Below are 20,766 nucleotides of genomic sequence, written 5' to 3' on the forward strand. Positions count from 1 at the left end.
GTGCTTGATATCTCAGAGTGTGGTTGCTATACTACAAACAATTTTGCACACCCAGGTCCAGGAGTTAGTTCATCTTATGTGAAGGGCCATCTCCACTACAAATGGCAACAATAATTTATTATTATACCAACCAGTAGTAATAAAACGAAAACCTTATGTGACTTACAGTCATTTGCAGTTTCGTTTCCTTTATAACTGGAGGTATTGAAAGACGATTCAGCAGCTGAAGCAGCAGGTGTTGAAGCGGACACATATTCAGTGGTATTTGTTGTTGAAGTTGTTGTATAGACCTCTGTAATGTAGAAACAAAAAGGGAAAAAAAGGAATTTACATACTTGGAAAGTATTACAAAGCAAAATTATGTTATGATATGCTTTGATTGCTTCAAAGCAAACCACAATATAATTACATATCCAAAGGGCAGGTAACCTTGCAGTGAGAAGCATTAACTGATACCATCAGATTTTTAATGATAACAAAAAAAGTTACAAATAAATGTATGCGAATTTAAAAAATAGCAAAAACAAGAAAGGCGTCGTACAGAGCACGCTCCTTGCAAAATTCACACCCACCCCCCAAAAAATGTTGCCATGGATAAATCAACCTGTCCATTTCATGAAGATAAAAATTAACGATCGTAATCTATATCCAGGTCAATCGGATGAAAATTCATGATTTTTCAGATGAACATTGATGATTTAAGAAGTTTGTTTGAGTTGAATTTAAGAAGTTTGTTTTCGTTTTAGAAGATTTTAGTTTGATTTGACCTTTTGAACTTAAAATAGTTGCTTTCCCAATTCAGTGATGCACTATGCAATCACTGTTTAAGTTCCAAGTTAATAGGATGAAAATTTACCATTTTTCAGATGAAAATGGATGATTTTAGAAGTTTGACCTTTGACCTTAAATAGTTGCTTTCCCAATTCAGTGAGGCACGATGCAATCACTGTTTAATTTCCAAGTTAATAGGATGAAAATTGACAATTTTTCAGATGGAAGTGGATGATTTTAGAAGTTTGACCTTTGACCTTAAATAGTTCCTTTCCCAATTCAGTGAGGCACTCTGCAATCACTGTTTAATTTCCAAGTTAATAGGATGAAAATTGACAATTTTTCAGATGAAAATGGATGATTTTAGAAGTTTGACCTTTGACCTTAAATAGTTACTTTCCCAATTGAATGAGGCACGATGCAATTGCTGTTTAATTTCCAAGTTAATAGGATGAAAATTGACAATTTTTCAGATGCAGGTGGATGATTTTAGAAGTTTGACCTTTGACCTTAAATAGTTGCTTTCCCAATTCAGTGAGGCACTATGCAATCACTGTTTAATTTCCAAGTTAATAGGATGAAAATTGACAATTTTTCAGATGGAAGTGGATGATTTTAGAAGTTTGACCTTTGACCTTAAATCGTTGCTTTCCCAATTCAGTGAGGCACTCTGCAATCACTGTTTAATTTCCAAGTTAATAGGATGAAAATTGACAATTTTTCATATGAAAATGGATGATTTTATAAGTTTGACCTTTCACCTTAAATAGTTGCTTCCCAATTCAATGAGGCACTATGCAATCACTGTTTAAGTTCCAAGTTAATAGGATAAAAATTGAACATTTTTCAGATGAAAATGGATGATTTTAGAAGTTTGACCTTTGACCTTCAATAGTTGCTTTCCCAATTCAATGAGGCACTATGCAATCACTGTTTAATTTCCAAGTTAATAGGATGAAAATTGACAATTTTTCAGATGAAAATGGATGATTTTAGAAGTTTGACCTTTGACCTTAAATAGTTGCTTTCCCAATTCAATGAGGCACTATGCAATCACTGTTTGATTTCCAAGTTAATAGGATGAAAATTGAACATTTTTCAGATGAAAATGGATGATTTTAGAAGTTTGACCTTTGACCTTAAATAGTTGCTTTCCCAATTCAATGAGGCACTATGCAATCACTGTTTAATTTCCAAGTTAATAGGATGAAAATTGACAATTTTTCAGATGAAAATGGATGATTTTATAAGTTTGACCTTTCACCTTAAATAGTTGCTTCCCAATTCAATGAGGCACTATGCAATCACTGTTTAATTTCCAAGTTAATAGGATGAAAATTGACAATTTTTCAAATGAAAATGGATGATTTTATAAGTTTGACCTTTCACCTTAAATAGTTGCTTCCCAATTCAATGAGGCACTATGCAATCACTGTTTAAGTTCCAAGTTAATAGGATGAAAATTGACAATTTTTCATATGAAAATGGATGATTTTATAAGTTTGACCTTTGACCTTAAATAGTTGCTTCCCAAATCAATGAGGCACTATGCAATCACTGTTTAAGTTCCAAGTTAATAGGATGAAAATTGAACATTTTTCAGATGAAAATGGATGATTTTAGAAGTTTGACCTTTGACCTTCAATAGTTGCTTTCCCAATTCAATGAGGAACTATGCAATCACTGTTTGATTTCCAAGTTAATAGGATGAAAATTCAACATTTTTCAGATGAAAATGGATGATTTTAGAAGTTTGACCTTTCACCTTAAATAGTTGCTTCCCAATTCAATGAGGCACTATGCAATCACTGTTTAAGTTCCAAGTTAATAGGATAAAAATTGAACATTTTTCGATGAAAATGGATGATTTTAGAAGATTGACCTTTGACCTTCAATAGTTGCTTTCCCAATTCAATGAGGCACTATGCAATCACTGTTTAATTTCCAAGTTAATAGGATGAAAATTGACAATTTTTCAGATGAAAATGGATGATTTTAGAAGTTTGACCTTTGACCTTAAATAGTTGCTTTCCCAATTCAATGAGGCACTATGCAATCACTGTTTGATTTCCAAGTTAATAGGATGAAAATTGACAATTTTTCATATGAAAATGGATGATTTTATAAGTTTGACCTTTCACCTTAAATAGTTGCTTCCCAATTCAATGAGGCACTATGCAATCACTGTTTAAGTTCCAAGTTAATAGGATAAAAATTGAACATTTTTCGATGAAAATGGATGATTTTAGAAGTTTGACCTTTGACCTTCAATAGTTGCTTTCCCAATTCAATGAGGCACTATGCAATCACTGTTTAATTTCCAAGTTAATAGGATGAAAATTGACAATTTTTCAGATGAAAATGGATGATTTTATAAGTTTGACCTTTGACCTTAAATAGTTGCTTTCCCAATTCAATGAGGCACTATGCAATCACTGTTTGATTTCCAAGTTAATAGGATGAAAATTGACAATTTTTCAGATGAAAATGGATGATTTTAGAAGTTTGACCTTTGACCTTAAATAGTTGCTTTCCCAATTCAATGAGGCACTATGCAATCACTGTTTAATTTCCAAGTTAATAGGATGAAAATTGACAATTTTTCAGATGAAAATGGATGATTTTATATGTTTGACCTTTCACCTTAAATAGTTGCTTCCCAATTCAATGAGGCACTATGCAATCACTGTTTAAGTTCCAAGTTAATAGGATGAAAATTGACAATTTTTCATATGAAAATGGATGATTTTATAAGTTTGACCTTTGACCTTAAATAGTTGCTTCCCAATTCAATGAGGCACTATGCAATCACTGTTTAAGTTCCAAGTTAATAGGATGAAAATTGAACATTTTTCAGATGAAAATGGATGATTTTAGAAGTTTGACCTTTGACCTTCAATAGTTGCTTTCCCAATTCAATGAGGAACTATGCAATCACTGTTTGATTTCCAAGTTAATAGGATGAAAATTGAACATTTTTCAGATGAAAATGGATGATTTTAGAAGTTTGACCTTTGACCTTAAATAGTTGCTTTCCCAATTCAATGAGGCACTATGCAATCACTGTTTAATTTCCAAGTTAATAGGATGAAAATTGACAATTTTTCATATGAAAATGGATGATTTTATAAGTTTGACCTTTCACCTTAAATAGTTGCTTCCCAATTCAATGAGGCACTATGCAATCACTGTTTAAGTTCCAAGTTAATAGGATGAAAATTGACAATTTTTCAGATGAAAATGGATGATTTTAGGAGTTTGACCTTTGACCTTAAATAGTTACTTTCCCAATTGAATGAGGCACGATGCAATTGCTGTTTAATTTCCAAGTTAATAGGATGAAAATTGACAATTTTTCAGATGCAGGTGGATGATTTTAGAAGTTTGACCTTTGACCTTAAATAGTTCCTTTCCCAATTCAGTGAGGCACTCTGCAATCACTGTTTAATTTCCAAGTTAATAGGATGAAAATTGACAATTTTTCAGATGAAAATGGATGATTTTAGAAGTTTGACCTTTGACCTTAAATAGTTACTTTCCCAATTGAATGAGGCACGATGCAATTGCTGTTTAATTTCCAAGTTAATAGGATGAAAATTGACAATTTTTCAGATGCAGGTGGATGATTTTAGAAGTTTGACCTTTGACCTTAAATAGTTGCTTTCCCAATTCAGTGAGGCACTATGCAATCACTGTTTAATTTCCAAGTTAATAGGATGAAAATTGACAATTTTTCAGATGGAAGTGGATGATTTTAGAAGTTTGACCTTTGACCTTAAATAGTTGCTTTCCCAATTCAGTGAGGCACTCTGCAATCACTGTTTAATTTCCAAGTTAATAGGATGAAAATTGACAATTTTTCATATGAAAATGGATGATTTTATAAGTTTGACCTTTCACCTTAAATAGTTGCTTCCCAATTCAATGAGGCACTATGCAATCACTGTTTAAGTTCCAAGTTAATAGGATAAAAATTGAACATTTTTCAGATGAAAATGGATGATTTTAGAAGTTTGACCTTTGACCTTCAATAGTTGCTTTCCCAATTCAATGAGGCACTATGCAATCACTGTTTAATTTCCAAGTTAATAGGATGAAAATTGACAATTTTTCAGATAAAAATGGATGATTTTAGAAGTTTGACCTTTGACCTTAAATAGTTGCTTTCCCAATTCAATGAGGCACTATGCAATCACTGTTTGATTTCCAAGTTAATAGGATGAAAATTGACAATTTTTCAGATGAAAATGGATGATTTTAGAAGTTTGACCTTTGACCTTAAATAGTTGCTTTCCCAATTCAATGAGGCACTATGCAATCACTGTTTAATTTCCAAGTTAATAGGATGAAAATTGACAATTTTTCAGATGAAAATGGATGATTTTATAAGTTTGACCTTTCACCTTAAATAGTTGCTTCCCAATTCAATGAGGCACTATGCAATCACTGTTTAATTTCCAAGTTAATAGGATGAAAATTGACAATTTTTCATATGAAAATGGATGATTTTATAAGTTTGACCTTTCACCTTAAATAGTTGCTTCCCAATTCAATGAGGCACTATGCAATCACTGTTTAAGTTCCAAGTTAATAGGATGAAAATTGACAATTTTTCATATGAAAATGGATGATTTTATAAGTTTGACCTTTGACCTTAAATAGTTGCTTCCCAATTCAATGAGGCACTATGCAATCACTGTTTAAGTTCCAAGTTAATAGGATGAAAATTGAACATTTTTCAGATGAAAATGGATGATTTTAGAAGTTTGACCTTTGACCTTCAATAGTTGCTTTCCCAATTCAATGAGGAACTATGCAATCACTGTTTGATTTCCAAGTTAATAGGATGAAAATTGAACATTTTTCAGATGAAAATGGATGATTTTAGAAGTTTGACCTTTCACCTTAAATAGTTGCTTCCCAATTCAATGAGGCACTATGCAATCACTGTTTAAGTTCCAAGTTAATAGGATAAAAATTGAACATTTTTCGATGAAAATGGATGATTTTAGAAGTTTGACCTTTGACCTTAAATAGTTGCTTCCCAATTCAATGAGGCACTATGCAATCACTGTTTAATTTCCAAGTTAATAGGATGAAAATTGACAATTTTTCAGATGAAAATGGATGATTTTAGAAGTTTGACCTTTGACCTTAAATAGTTGCTTTCCCAATTCAATGAGGCACTATGCAATCACTGTTTGATTTCCAAGTTAATAGGATGAAAATTGACAATTTTTCATATGAAAATGGATGATTTTATAAGTTTGACCTTTCACCTTAAATAGTTGCTTCCCAATTCAATGAGGCACTATGCAATCACTGTTTTAGTTCCAAGTTAATAGGATAAAAATTGAACATTTTTCGATGAAAATGGATGATTTTAGAAGTTTGACCTTTGACCTTCAATAGTTGCTTTCCCAATTCAATGAGGCACTATGCAATCACTGTTTAATTTCCAAGTTAATAGGATGAAAATTGACAATTTTTCAGATGAAAATGGATGATTTTAGAAGTTTGACCTTTGACCTTAAATAGTTGCTTTCCCAATTCAATGAGGCACTATGCAATCACTGTTTGATTTCCAAGTTAATAGGATGAAAATTGACAATTTTTCAGATGAAAATGGATGATTTTAGAAGTTTGACCTTTGACCTTAAATAGTTGCTTTCCCAATTCAATGAGGCACTATGCAATCACTGTTTAATTTCCAAGTTAATAGGATGAAAATTGACAATTTTTCAGATGAAAATGGATGATTTTATATGTTTGACCTTTGACCTTAAATCGTTGCTTTCCCAATTCAGTGAGGCACTCTGCAATCACTGTTTAATTTCCAAGTTAATAGGATGAAAATTGACAATTTTTCATATGAAAATGGATGATTTTATAAGTTTGACCTTTCACCTTAAATAGTTGCTTCCCAATTCAATGAGGCACTATGCAATCACTGTTTAAGTTCCAAGTTAATAGGATAAAAATTGAACATTTTTCAGATGAAAATGGATGATTTTAGAAGTTTGACCTTTGACCTTCAATAGTTGCTTTCCCAATTCAATGAGGCACTATGCGATCACTGTTTAATTTCCAAGTTAATAGGATGAAAATTGACAATTTTTCAGATGAAAATGGATGATTTTAGAAGTTTGACCTTTGACCTTAAATAGTTGCTTTCCCAATTCAATGAGGCACTATGCAATCACTGTTTGATTTCCAAGTTAATAGGATGAAAATTGACAATTTTTCAGATGAAAATGGATGATTTTAGAAGTTTGACCTTTGACCTTAAATAGTTGCTTTCCCAATTCAATGAGGCACTATGCAATCACTGTTTAATTTCCAAGTTAATAGGATGAAAATTGACAATTTTTCAGATGAAAATGGATGATTTTATAAGTTTGACCTTTCACCTTAAATAGTTGCTTCCCAATTCAATGAGGCACTATGCAATCACTGTTTAATTTCCAAGTTAATAGGATGAAAATTGACAATTTTTCATATGAAAATGGATGATTTTATAAGTTTGACCTTTCACCTTAAATAGTTGCTTCCCAATTCAATGAGGCACTATGCAATCACTGTTTAAGTTCCAAGTTAATAGGATGAAAATTGACAATTTTTCATATGAAAATGGATGATTTTATAAGTTTGACCTTTGACCTTAAATAGTTGCTTCCCAATTCAATGAGGCACTATGCAATCACTGTTTAAGTTCCAAGTTAATAGGATGAAAATTGAACATTTTTCAGATGAAAATGGATGATTTTAGAAGTTTGACCTTTGACCTTCAATAGTTGCTTTCCCAATTCAATGAGGAACTATGCAATCACTGTTTGATTTCCAAGTTAATAGGATGAAAATTGAACATTTTTCAGATGAAAATGGATGATTTTAGAAGTTTGACCTTTCACCTTAAATAGTTGCTTCCCAATTAAATGAGGCACTATGCAATCACTGTTTAAGTTCCAAGTTAATAGGATAAAAATTGAACATTTTTCGATGAAAATGGATGATTTTAGAAGTTTGACCTTTGACCTTCAATAGTTGCTTTCCCAATTCAATGAGGCACTATGCAATCACTGTTTAATTTCCAAGTTAATAGGATGAAAATTGACAATTTTTCAGATGAAAATGGATGATTTTAGAAGTTTGACCTTTGACCTTAAATAGTTGCTTTCCCAATTCAATGAGGCACTATGCAATCACTGTTTGATTTCCAAGTTAATAGGATGAAAATTGAACATTTTTCGATGAAAATGGATGATTTTAGAAGTTTGACCTTTGACCTTCAATAGTTGCTTTCCCAATTCAATGAGGCACTATGCAATCACTGTTTAATTTCCAAGTTAATAGGATGAAAATTGACAATTTTTCATATGAAAATGGATGATTTTATAAGTTTGACCTTTCACCTTAAATAGTTGCTTCCCAATTCAATGAGGCACTATGCAATCACTGTTTAAGTTCCAAGTTAATAGGATAAAAATTGAACATTTTTCGATGAAAATGGATGATTTTAGAAGTTTGACCTTTGACCTTCAATAGTTGCTTTCCCAATTCAATGAGGCACTATGCAATCACTGTTTAATTTCCAAGTTAATAGGATGAAAATTGACAATTTTTCAGATGAAAATGGATGATTTTAGAAGTTTGACCTTTGACCTTAAATAGTTAATTTCCCAATTCAATGAGGCACTATGCAATCACTGTTTGATTTCCAAGTTAATAGGATGAAAATTGACAATTTTTCAGATGAAAATGGATGATTTTAGAAGTTTGACCTTTGACCTTAAATAGTTGCTTTCCCAATTCAATGAGGCACTATGCAATCACTGTTTAATTTCCAAGTTAATAGGATGAAAATTGACAATTTTTCAGATGAAAATGGATGATTTTATATGTTTGACCTTTCACCTTAAATAGTTGCTTCCCAATTCAATGAGGCACTATGCAATCACTGTTTAAGTTCCAAGTTAATAGGATGAAAATTGACAATTTTTCAGATGAAAATGGATGATTTTAGAAGTTTGACCTTTGACCTTAAATAGTTGCTTCCCAATTCAATGAGGCACTATGCAATCACTGTTTAAGTTCCAAGTTAATAGGATGAAAATTGAACATTTTTCAGATGAAAATGGATGATTTTAGAAGTTTGACCTTTGACCTTCAATAGTTGCTTTCCCAATTCAATGAGGAACTATGCAATCACTGTTTGATTTCCAAGTTAATAGGATGAAAATTGAACATTTTTCAGATGAAAATGGATGATTTTAGAAGTTTGACCTTTGACCTTAAATAGTTGCTTTCCCAATTCAATGAGGCACTATGCAATCACTGTTTAATTTCCAAGTTAATAGGATGAAAATTGACAATTTTTCATATGAAAATGGATGATTTTATAAGTTTGACCTTTCACCTTAAATAGTTGCTTCCCAATTCAATGAGGCACTATGCAATCACTGTTTAAGTTCCAAGTTAATAGGATGAAAATTGACAATTTTTCAGATGAAAATGGATGATTTTAGGAGTTTGACCTTTGACCTTAAATAGTTACTTTCCCAATTGAATGAGGCACGATGCAATTGCTGTTTAATTTCCAAGTTAATAGGATGAAAATTGACAATTTTTCAGATGCAGGTGGATGATTTTAGAAGTTTGACCTTTGACCTTAAATAGTTGCTTTCCCAATTCAGTGAGGCACTATGCAATCACTGTTTAATTTCCAAGTTAATAGGATGAAAATTGACAATTTTTCAGATGGAAGTGGATGATTTTAGAAGTTTGACCTTTGACCTTAAATAGTTCCTTTCCCAATTCAGTGAGGCACTCTGCAATCACTGTTTAATTTCCAAGTTAATAGGATGAAAATTGACAATTTTTCAGATGAAAATGGATGATTTTAGAAGTTTGACCTTTGACCTTAAATAGTTACTTTCCCAATTGAATGAGGCACGATGCAATTGCTGTTTAATTTCCAAGTTAATAGGATGAAAATTGACAATTTTTCAGATGCAGGTGGATGATTTTAGAAGTTTGACCTTTGACCTTAAATAGTTGCTTTCCCAATTCAGTGAGGCACTATGCAATCACTGTTTAATTTCCAAGTTAATAGGATGAAAATTGACAATTTTTCAGATGGAAGTGGATGATTTTAGAAGTTTGACCTTTGACCTTAAATAGTTGCTTTCCCAATTCAGTGAGGCACTCTGCAATCACTGTTTAATTTCCAAGTTAATAGGATGAAAATTGACAATTTTTCATATGAAAATGGATGATTTTAGAAGTTTGACCTTCAACCTTAAATCGTTGCTTTCCCAATTCAGTGAGGCAATATGCAATCACTGTTTCATTTCCAAGATAATAGGATGAAAATTAACAATTTTTCAGATGAAAATGGATGATTTTAGAAGTTTGACCTTTGACCTTAAATAGTTGCTTTCCCAATTCAATGAGGCACTATGCAATCACTGTTTAATTTCCAAGTTAATAGGATAAAAATTGACAATTTTTCATATGAAAATGGATGATTTTATAAGTTTGACCTTTCACCTTAAATAGTTGCTTCCCAATTCAATGAGGCACTATGCAATCACTGTTTAAGTTCCAAGTTAATAGGATGAAAATTGAACATTTTTCAGATGAAAATGGATGATTTTAGAAGTTTGACCTTTGACCTTCAATAGTTGCTTTCCCAATTCAATGAGGAACTATGCAATCACTGTTTAATTTCCAAGTTAATAGGATGAAAATTGAACATTTTTCAGATGAAAATGGATGATTTTAGAAGTTTGACCTTTGACCTTCAATAGTTGCTTTCCCAATTCAATGAGGAACTATGCAATCACTGTTTAATTACCAAGTTAATAGGATGAAAATTGACAATTTTTCATATGAAAATGGATGATTTTATAAGTTTGACCTTTCACCTTAAATAGTTGCTTCCCAATTCAATGAGGCACTATGCAATCACTGTTTAATTTCCAAGTTAATAGGATGAAAATTGAACATTTTTCAGATGAAAATGGATGATTTTAGAAGTTTGACCTTTGACCTTCAATAGTTGCTTTCCCAATTCAGTGAGGCACAATGTAATTGCTGTTTAAGTTCCAAGTTAATACGATGAAAATTGACAATTTTTCAGATGTAAATGGATGATTTTAGAAGTTTGACCTTCAACCTTAAATCGTTGCTTTCCCAATTCAGTGAGGCAATATGCAATCACTGTTTCATTTCCAAGTTAATAGGATGAAAATTAACAATTTTTCAGATGAAAATGGATGATTTTAGAAGTTTGACCCTTGACCTTAAATAGTTGCTTTCCCAATTCAGTGAGGCAATATGCAATCACTGTTTCATTTCCAAGTTAATAGGATGAAAATTAACAATTTTTCAGATGTAAATGGATGATTTTAGAAGTTTGACCCTTGACCTTAAATCGTTGCTTTCCCAATTCAGTGAGGCACTATGCAATCGCTGTTTCATTTCCAAGTTAATAGGATGAAAATTAACAATTTTTCAGATGAAAATGGATGATTTTAGAAGTTTGACCCTTGACCTTAAATAGTTGCTTTCCTAATTCAGTGAGGCAATATGCAATCACTGTTTCATTTCCAAGTTAATAGGATGAAAATTAACAATTTTTCAGATGTAAATGGATGATTTTAGAAGTTTGACCCTTGACCTTAAATCGTTGCTTTCCCAATTCAGTGAGGCAATATGCAATCGCTGTTTCATTTCCAAGTTAATAGGATGAAAATTAACAATTTTTCAGATGAAAATGGATGATTTTAGAAGTTTGACCCTTGACCTTAAATAGTTGCTTTCCCAATTCAGTGAGGCAATATGCAATCACTGTTTCATTTCCAAGTCAATCGGAAGAATAAACTTGACCTCAAGATGACCTTTGACTTCAAAATCAATGGGCTTCTCAGTTGTGACTACCTCTACAACTTGGTCAAGTTTCATGACGATCGGTTTGGAATTGTGACCTGTAGGCGATTGACAGACAGATAGACAGACAGACAAACAGAATAACGCACAAGATCAACCAATATACTTGAAAAATCTTCGATTTCGCAAGTAATCATGATGGCAATCCTCCGAGGCAGAGTAGTGTATGTATGGCTGTGGTAGTCCTAAAAGTCACTTACTTTCACAGTTTGAGGACAGGCGAACAAAGCCATGCTTGCAGGAACACTCATAACTTCCTGCTGTGTTGTGACAGATTTCGTTTTCCGATTTGCACATTTTCGCTGCACACTCGTCAATATCTGCAACAAAGCAGTGGGAGAATACGCAGGTAATCTATTTGTTTATTGCCTTGCATATGATATGTCTCTTCATCAATACAACATTCAAACTTTTATTTTCAGAAGATGCAAACAACAACAGCACGTTTTCACATTCCAAGTAACTTGATGGGTTACCTGATATGCATGAAAATAAGTTTTGCTATCCCCTCATCCCGTCTCATGCACCTGCTCTACGCAGAGTGTTGCTTCTACCGAAGCAGTTTCTTGGCTGGGGTTGTAATACTGGACCGGTCACCACTCCGATGCAGGATACTGGACTGAGAATGCAGGAATTTGGTCATTTGTTTAGGGTGTTGAGACTCCTAATTTAACGTCCATATGAGGGACAGCACACACAATGATACCTTGCCCTGCCTGCAAAACACCAGAATTATATCTGGGTTGGGACTTGAATGCAGGTAGGGCAGGTCAGAGGTTGGATTTCTCATCTGACAGGATGGTGCAGATGTGGTGCACCTACGTTTGAACCGTCTCATGTCGGTGAATTGTTGGTCCGACCATAAACTGTTGGATGGGTGCTTCGTCGGCAGGACGTTGCATGACAAAGAATGCTGCCTCTCAGATGTATGAAAAGCAAGATGGACTCATCTGTTAGCATTAGGTAGTGGACGTTAAAGATGGCCTTGTATCTTTTGAGAAAGGGTAGTTGAGATGTCATCCACATCTGAAAGACTTGGGCCAAGAATGCATGCCCTATGAGCTGACCTCAGGTTAACGTGAAATGGCTTAAGCCTCAGTCACACTGGATCGTACGTTTTCTGGATCGTGCGATTGGTGGCAATTTGGCCGAGGTACGACCAGTCGGCAATGTTTGCTACGATCTCCATTTGCGATCGCATACTGCGATTGCTCTTAAGACTGGTGGTAGGTCATCGTACGATTAGTGGTACGCGTGCTTGTGCGATCACCAACGATTGGAGAATCTGTTACTTTCGCATCACAGACAGGTTTTTGGCCTCTCTATTCTACCACCTCCTTTTGGATCTTGCAACCTCTGCCCTCTCTTGGCTCTGTCCCTCCCAGGTTGCTGCAGGGCTCATGGTCTACCAATACTCCTCTTATTGTCAACTCCCAACATCCAGGCTCACCTCTCACCTCAGATCATTTTTTTCTTCTTTTCTCTTGCCCGTGGAACCATCTTCCCCTCTCCAGTTAGTCCCATTCTTCCACCCAAGGCTTCAAGACAACCGTTCCCCACTACCTCAGGTCATTCCCTAACCATACTCATGATCTCTTTTACCCCAAATGACCCCATTCCCAGGACTCCTTTTTCCCCAGGTTATTGCGATTTCCCCGCCTCTCCGTCATCTCGTTTTGTTTGTTAGCTATCGGTTGGTTTGTTCCTTCTCTGTTTTGTCCCTGCTTCCTCCTTCCTCTTTCTGTGTTTCACTCGCCTGTGTGCAGATTGTTCACCCAATGTGTCCTTCTCCCCCTTCCCTTGATCTACTCTGCTGTTTGTGTTTTCCTCTTTCCATGTCGTTCCCTTTTGTCTCCCCTCTTCCGCTAGCCTCGATCGTGTGAGTATACAAAAGAAAAAGGGAACTGACTAAAGTATTTAAAAAAGAAACACACACACAGACTGCATATTCGTTTTGTGGGTGGAAGAGAAGGGAAGTTTGAAAGGTTGGAGAGGGGAAGTGGAGAAAGTAGTTGGTGAGAAGATAATAAATATGAGAATAAATATGAGAATAAATAGGAGAATAAATATGAGAATAAATAGGAGAACAAATAGGAGAATAAATATGAGAATAAATATGAGAATAAATAGGAGAATAAATATGAGAATAAATATGAGAATAAATATGAGAATAAATAGGAGAATAAATATGAGAATAAATAGGAGAAAAAATATGAGAATAAATATGAGAATAAATAGGAGAATATATATGAGAATAAATATGAGAATAAATAGGAGAATAAATATGAGAATAAATATGAGAATAAATAGGGGAATAAATAGGAGAATAAATATGAGAATAAATAGGAGAATATATATGAGAATAAATAGGAGAATAAATAGGAGAATAAATAGGAGAATAAATGGGAGAATAAATAGGAGTCAGGGACAGTTGAAGGAAACTTTCTTATAACAGATAGAACTTTAATTACATCTGATTTTCAGGCCACTTGTTTAAAATTGCCCGATTAACCACAATGGCAGAAAAGAAAGACAAGCAAATTGCATAAACAATGGGTGTGTGTGTGTGTTCATCAACTGCACGTGAAAACCAAACAAGCAAAATCAAACGTTTCCCCAAAAACTGAACAAATCGACTTGTGGCCAACACATTGCGACAAGAAAATTTGGGAAACGTCCAAGTATGTTTCTTTATCACGAATTCCGTTTTCATTGTGGGTAACTTTTGCCTTTTAGTTTGGCCAACTTAAAATTTTGGGATTTTGTGCCAAGAAGTGAAGGAGGTAAACATTCCACTAAACAGGCAAGTTTTTGTTTTTTAGGTTTGCTCTGTTCGAACAAGGAAATGTTGGAATGCAGAAGGGAAGGATTTGCAATGGGAATTTTAAATGCAGGAAACCTATAGATGATATGGAGGGCCTGGTGTTGGCTTAGCGGTTAGGGTGCTGGCTTGGGATCCTATGATCCTGGGTTTGAATCCCGGTCGATCGCTGAATTAACGCAAGGGGGGTTGATTCAGCCTGTCATCCATCTGAGGTCGGCAAATTGAGTACACGTTCACTGGTAATTCCGTGTTTGTTGCATGAGGCGACTAACAGGGTTGGCGGCAGGAAGGGCATCTGGCCACAAAACATTGCTTCAAAAAAAGGGGACTATGGTGCCCGAAAAAGGCCAACCCCTGCCTGCTCTGTAGGGAAAAATGGCCTCTAAAGGTGGTTCTATAGATGATATGGTAAGGAACATCATCTCTCCTAGCATTCCATTAGACCTCGTGTCGGACAGTCAACCTGCTGTAAAGCTCACTTACCTTCGCAATGTGTGGACGAGCGAGCAAAGCCGGGTTTACAGGAACAATTGTAGCTTCCAGGTGTGTTGTGACAGATTTCATGTTGCAACTTGCATGGTTTCTGTATACATTCATCAACATCTGCGACAATAAGAGGAAGTGTTAGAAGCTAACAGCAGATAAGCGAGAATTACAGGAACATTTCATTACATAAAAATAATACAACTTCCCTTAAAAGGAACTTCAATTCAGGAGGAGGTAATTGCAGCATCAATACTGCGCGATGGTTGCCAACCAATGGTTGCCCGTACTCTATCTTTTTTTTAAATGCCGATCTTCAGGCAAGGAAGCAGTATGGACCATTCTTAAAGTCTTTGGAAGGACTCGGCCGGGGTTGCAAACACTGAACTGCCAGACTCAGAGCAGAACTATCGGGGATGCCTCTTCGTGGTGGTTGTACCCCCCAATGAAAGTCGGGAGCCAAATGTTCCCCATTCTTCCCTGCTGCCCGGATTCGTCAGGGCAGTGCCGTCATGATCAGAGTGCCGATCAGTCCCCATGGACTGGCTCTTTCTCTCTCTCTCTCTCTTCTTTTTTTTTCTCTCTCTCTTTTTTTTCTCTCTCTCTCTCTCTCTCTCTCTCTAACATGTTTTAAAGAAAAGTGGGTTTTTAATGATGTCATATGCACACTTGATGATGATGATTTGAAAATAACCTTTCCTTGAGACCATTTTATTGTGTTTTGCTTCTTTGTGACTGAACATAACTGATTTTTTGTACTCTTGTAATAAAAGGAAGAAACAGTCAGTCTCTCTCTCTCTCTCTCTCTCTCTCTCTCTCGCCCCCTGCTGGTCGTTGGTGAGTCGTGCGTGGGTGTGGCAATCATGGCTGCTGTGTGTGAGGAGCTGTGAGTACTGTGTTGTGTTGTTTGCCTTTCCCATCCCCCATTTCACTCCCTCTGTGTCCTTGTACGTGCTTGTGAAGTTTTCCCCGTGTTTTCCTTCTTTGTTGAGACAAGAGAGAGAAAGAGAGCGCGCACGGTGAGTTTGGTGCGAGTCCTAAAGAACCTTGTGTTCTTCGGGCCTGTGCTCTGTTTGCCGTGTTCTTCATCATCGTCGTTTATCGGCTCCCTTATTCTATTTATTTTCATTTTACCTTCGCCTGCAGGTTTTGCTCGCGACAGGTTCTCTTTTATTTTATTTCGAAACCGTTTCTTTAGTTTCATTTATTTTTAGCTATGGCGAACGTTCGTTTGCACAATAGCAGGTATGAGTCATTGACTCGCAAACACGGGCTTATTGCTTGCCCGCCTGACGGAGTGAGTGTCGAGGACGTGGTAACCAGTATTGGTAACATTGTCGGCCTGGATAATGTCCTCGCTGCCTCCAGGATGAACCACAGAATTGTGGTTTTTGTATCAAAGGAACACCTCGTTAATGAGGTGGTGGAACACGGTTTGTCCTTATCCCAGGGCATTTATTTAAGTGTTAGTCCGATGGACACACCGGCGGTCCGAATCATTTTGTCGAACTTACCGCCGTTTATAAAGAGCGAGCACATTGTCTCTTCGCTTAATCGTTTCGGCACCGTCGTGTCCCGGATATCGATGATCCCCCTGCGACTTCGAGCAGACGCCTCGCTCCGACACGTCATAACCTTCCGGCGTCATTGTTATATTATCCTCAAAGACAACGCTCAGACGCTTAATGCGACCATGACGCTGTCGCTCAATGGTCATAACTATCAAATATATGTGTCGACCGAAACGACGACCTGTTTCATTTGCGGGCAACACGGACACGTTAAAGGTGCCTGCACGAAGGTAACTGTCCCCGTGAGAACAACCGAGCAGGCAGAACCTGGTAATGCTGTGGACGATCAGCCGTCCACATCGGCGGCAGCAGCGAGAGATACCTGTACGAAGGTAACTGTCCCCGTGGGCACGCCTAAACAGGCGGCACCTGGTAATGCTGTGGACAATCAGCCGTCGACATCGACAGCAGCAGTGAGGGATTCCTCCGTGAATGATGAAGGTTTCACTATTGTTACTGCTCGGAAGAAGCACAAACGGCCGAACGTTAATGACGAAGCAGCAACGAGGGATTCAAAAAAGATTGTGTTGACTGGAAGCGACAATGGACCCCTCACTGAGGTGGCTCCTTGTGTTACCGGCATAGCCTTACACAATAGATTTGCATCTCTAACTCCTGATGATGATAAAGAATTAATGAATCGGAGTGAAAGAGCTGCTTGTGATGACAATAATGGACCTACAGAGCCCATTTTAGCCTCCGCCTCTGCGGGGCGTGAGGAACCTGAGGAGGTCATGCCTCAGAATGGCCTGGGCTGTGCGGACATGGAATGCACAGTTTCTGTCTGTGCGGGGCATGAGGCACCTGAAGAGGTCGTGCCTCAGAATGCCCCGGGCTGTGCTGACATAGAATGTACAGTCTCTGTCTGTGCGGGGCGTGAGGCACCTGAGGGGGTCGTGCCTCAGAATGTCCAGGGCTGTGCGGAATGTACAGTTTCTGTCCGTGCGGGGCGTGAGGCACCTGAGGAGGTCGTGCCTCAGAATGTCCCGGGCTGCGCAGACATGGAATGCGCAGTTTCTGTATCAGCTGGGCATGACGCACCTGAGGAGGTTGTGCCTCAGGATGTCCCAGGCTGTGCCCTCAAGACATATACAAGTTCTGTCGTTGAAACGCCTCATATAATTCCGGAGCGTGGCATGACCATAGCGGGTCATGAAGAGGTGAATCTCGCAACACCTGTTGCATCATTGTCTGATTTGCAGACATGTCCAAAACCTGCAGACATTCAGGGGATGGCACACACAGCATCTGCTGCACCGGCACCTGCTTTATCGTTAGAGGGTGAGACTCACGCTGATCAATTGGACTATGACTCCGATGGAGCCTCATCCCTCACGTCTGGCATCAGCATCGAGGCTTGGAACGAAGTGTTGTTGTCTCATGGGCCGGAGGGTGACCCGGGCATCACACCTGCAGAAATTCTAAAATTCCTGAAAGACACTTTTCGGAAGAGGCGAGTGAAGGTGAAAGATTTCTTTCCAGACCTAAAAATCTTCATAACATCCGTGAAATATCTCGTCCTGAAGTCCAGCCAGTTCGGAGTTGGGGAACGAGAAGTATACCGCCTCAAGAAGTACATCGTCAAAGCGAAGGAAGAGCTACAAGTAGACCAACCTTCCGCTATATAACCCCTTCCCCTTCTTCTTCACATGACCTTTTCTGTAGCTACCTTGAATATCAATGGGGGGCGGTCCCCATTGCGCAAGACCCAGGTGAAATTACTCACTAAGGAAAAGCATATTGATGTGATGCTTTTACAGGAGACGAGATGCAGTCCTTCGTGCGAAAGCCAATGGCGAAGGTTGATGAACGGCCAATGGTTTTTCAGTAGCTTGGCTTGCCCTAGAGCCGGGGTAGCTATATTCTTCTCATCTTCTTTTTTCCTCCAAACTGACATTGTTTTTGAAGACATAATTAAGGGGTATCTAATTTCTGTGTCTTTCACCTTCAATGGTTACAGGCACACACTTTTTAATGTCTACTCACCCAGTGACAGCACTGACAGGGTCACCTTCTTCACACAGTTAGAAACATCACTCACTCATGTAGATTTTAATAGTCTTGTTTGCTTGAGTGGGGATTTTAATTGTACTCTAGACTCTGCCATGGACCGGAACGGTAAAGAACCTCATCTAGCTAGTACCATCCCACTGGCAATGGTTTTATCTAAATTCTCTTTCGTTGATGCGTGGAGACTTCACAACCCCCTCATACGCCAGTATACATGGTGTCGCTGTCTTGACGGTCGGCTTTCCTTCGCTCGGCTAGATCGTGTTTACATAAATAGTAACTTTCTTAACATGATGGGCAATGTGCAAATTTTACCAATCGGTTTCTCCGATCATCACATGGTCACCTTTTCTCTTCTCTCTCCGATACGGAACTATGGAGATGCACATTGGATTTTTAATGTGGACCTTTTAGAGGATCAAGCTTTCCTTAAAGCCTTCCGGGCTTTCTGGGGTACACTGCTTTTGCGGAAACCTTCTTTTTCTTCCCTCAATCAATGGTGGGATAATGCTAAGGTGCAAATTAAAACCTTTTGTCAGCAGTATAGATTCTTTTGTACAAAAGATGAGTCTCTCTTTAAAAGTGTTATTGAAAAAGAAATTTTAGCTTTGCAAAGCCATCTGTCACCTTCCAACACAATGGAAACGAATCTTTCATTGGCCAAAAAGAAAGCTATTCTCAACAGGCTATGTGTAAAACAAGCTAGAGGTGCCATGGTTCGTCTCCGTGTGGAGAATTTGCGTCATCTGGACGTGCCTTCTAGTTTCTTCTTTCGACTTGAACACACTTCAAAGGGTAGCGAGCAGCTCACCTTGTTACGGACTGTGCAGGGCAATATGATAAAGGATCACAAGGGCATTAGAACCCTGGTTAAAGATTACTTCTCTGATCTGTATTGTAGGAAAGACATTGATGACGAAATGGTGCATTCTTTAACCGCGTCCTTGCCCACCTTGTCAGCTACTGCACGTCAAGAGCTGGACAGAAAGATAACTATGGAGGAACTGTTTGTTGCACTACAAGCCTTGCCGAATGGAAAAGCCTCTGGCTTGGATGGACTCCCCGTAGAGTTCTACAAAGCTTTCTGGGATCTCTTTGGGACGGAACTGTTGGAAATATTTTCTGACAGTTTACGACTCAACCAACTGCCACTCAGCTGCCGTAGAGCGGTGCTTGCCCTAATACCCAAGAAGGGAGATCTGCATCGGGTGGAAAATTGGCGTCCGATATCCTTGCTATGCGTGGATTATAAAATCTTTTCCAAGGCTCTCACCAACCGGCTCAGAGTCGTGATTGGGGAGATCATACACCCAGATCAATCTTACTGTGTCCCTAAAAGGTCAATTCACGACAGTATCTTTATTGTACGTGACATGATTGATATCTGCTCTCTCGAACAAAGAAATGTTGGTCTGGTGTTCCTCGATCAAGAAAAGGCCTTCGATGCCATCGATCACTTTTATCTTTTCTCTGTTTTACGGGGGTTTGGTTTTGGTGAATTTTTTATCTCTCACGTACAGCTACTGTATAATAACATTTTTAGTTTAGCAAAAGTTAACAACATTTTATGTCAGCCTTTCCCGGCTAGTAGAGGCATTCGTCAAGGTTGCCCTCTTTCCGGCCTCCTGTACTCCCTCGCGATTGAGCCTTTGCTCGTTCGTTTGCGCGCACGTCTTCCCGGTTTCGTTCCTCAACCAACTGCGAAACCCGTTCAAGGTGATTGCTTATGCAGACGATCTTTGTGCAATCGTTCACTCGGATGAGGACGTCTTGGCCTTGGTCCAATGCGTCCATGAATTCAGTTTGGCAAGTTCGGCAAAAGTGAATTGGAAAAAGAGCAGAGCTCTCTACCTTGGTCCGCAAAATGGCGCCACTCCTCCGACTCTGCCGGAGCAACTCGAATGGGCATGGGATGGCGTTCTTTACCTTGGTGTCTTTCTTGGTACCGAAAACTTCATTTTGAGAAACTGGGAATCTCTCATAATTAAAACTGAGAGGCGGCTGCTAAAATGGAAGGGCTTACTCTGCCAACTCTCCTATCGGGGCCGAACCCTCATTATAAATAACCTTGCAGCATCGATGCTTTGGCACGTTTTTATGGCACTGCAGCCCCCGGATTTTATTCTTAAAAAACTGCAATCTATTTTTATTGACTTC

At 37.6% G+C, this 20,766-nt stretch overlaps 1 protein-coding gene across 4 annotated transcripts in view; it reads right to left on the bottom strand.

Annotated features, from left to right (window-relative positions):
• LOC137422676 (adhesion G protein-coupled receptor L4) overlaps window positions 1-20,766 on the bottom strand; it is a 258,586-nt gene that overhangs the window by 213,257 nt on the left and 24,563 nt on the right. For all 4 annotated transcript variants that reach the window (XM_068109372.2, XM_078770677.1, XM_068109375.2 and 1 more), the window contains exons 3-5: window positions 15,029-15,148; window positions 11,922-12,041; window positions 167-292 (exon numbers count right to left, since the gene is read on the bottom strand). In XM_068109372.2, coding sequence (XP_067965473.2) covers window positions 167-292; window positions 11,922-12,041; window positions 15,029-15,148 — 366 coding nt within the window. The remainder of the gene's footprint in view (window positions 1-166; window positions 293-11,921; window positions 12,042-15,028; window positions 15,149-20,766) is intronic.

This window comes from Myxine glutinosa, chromosome 1, assembly GCF_964187855.1.
Source record: "Myxine glutinosa chromosome 1, kmMyxGlut1.1, whole genome shotgun sequence".
In the NCBI taxonomy this organism is placed as follows: domain Eukaryota; kingdom Metazoa; phylum Chordata; class Myxini; order Myxiniformes; family Myxinidae; genus Myxine; species Myxine glutinosa.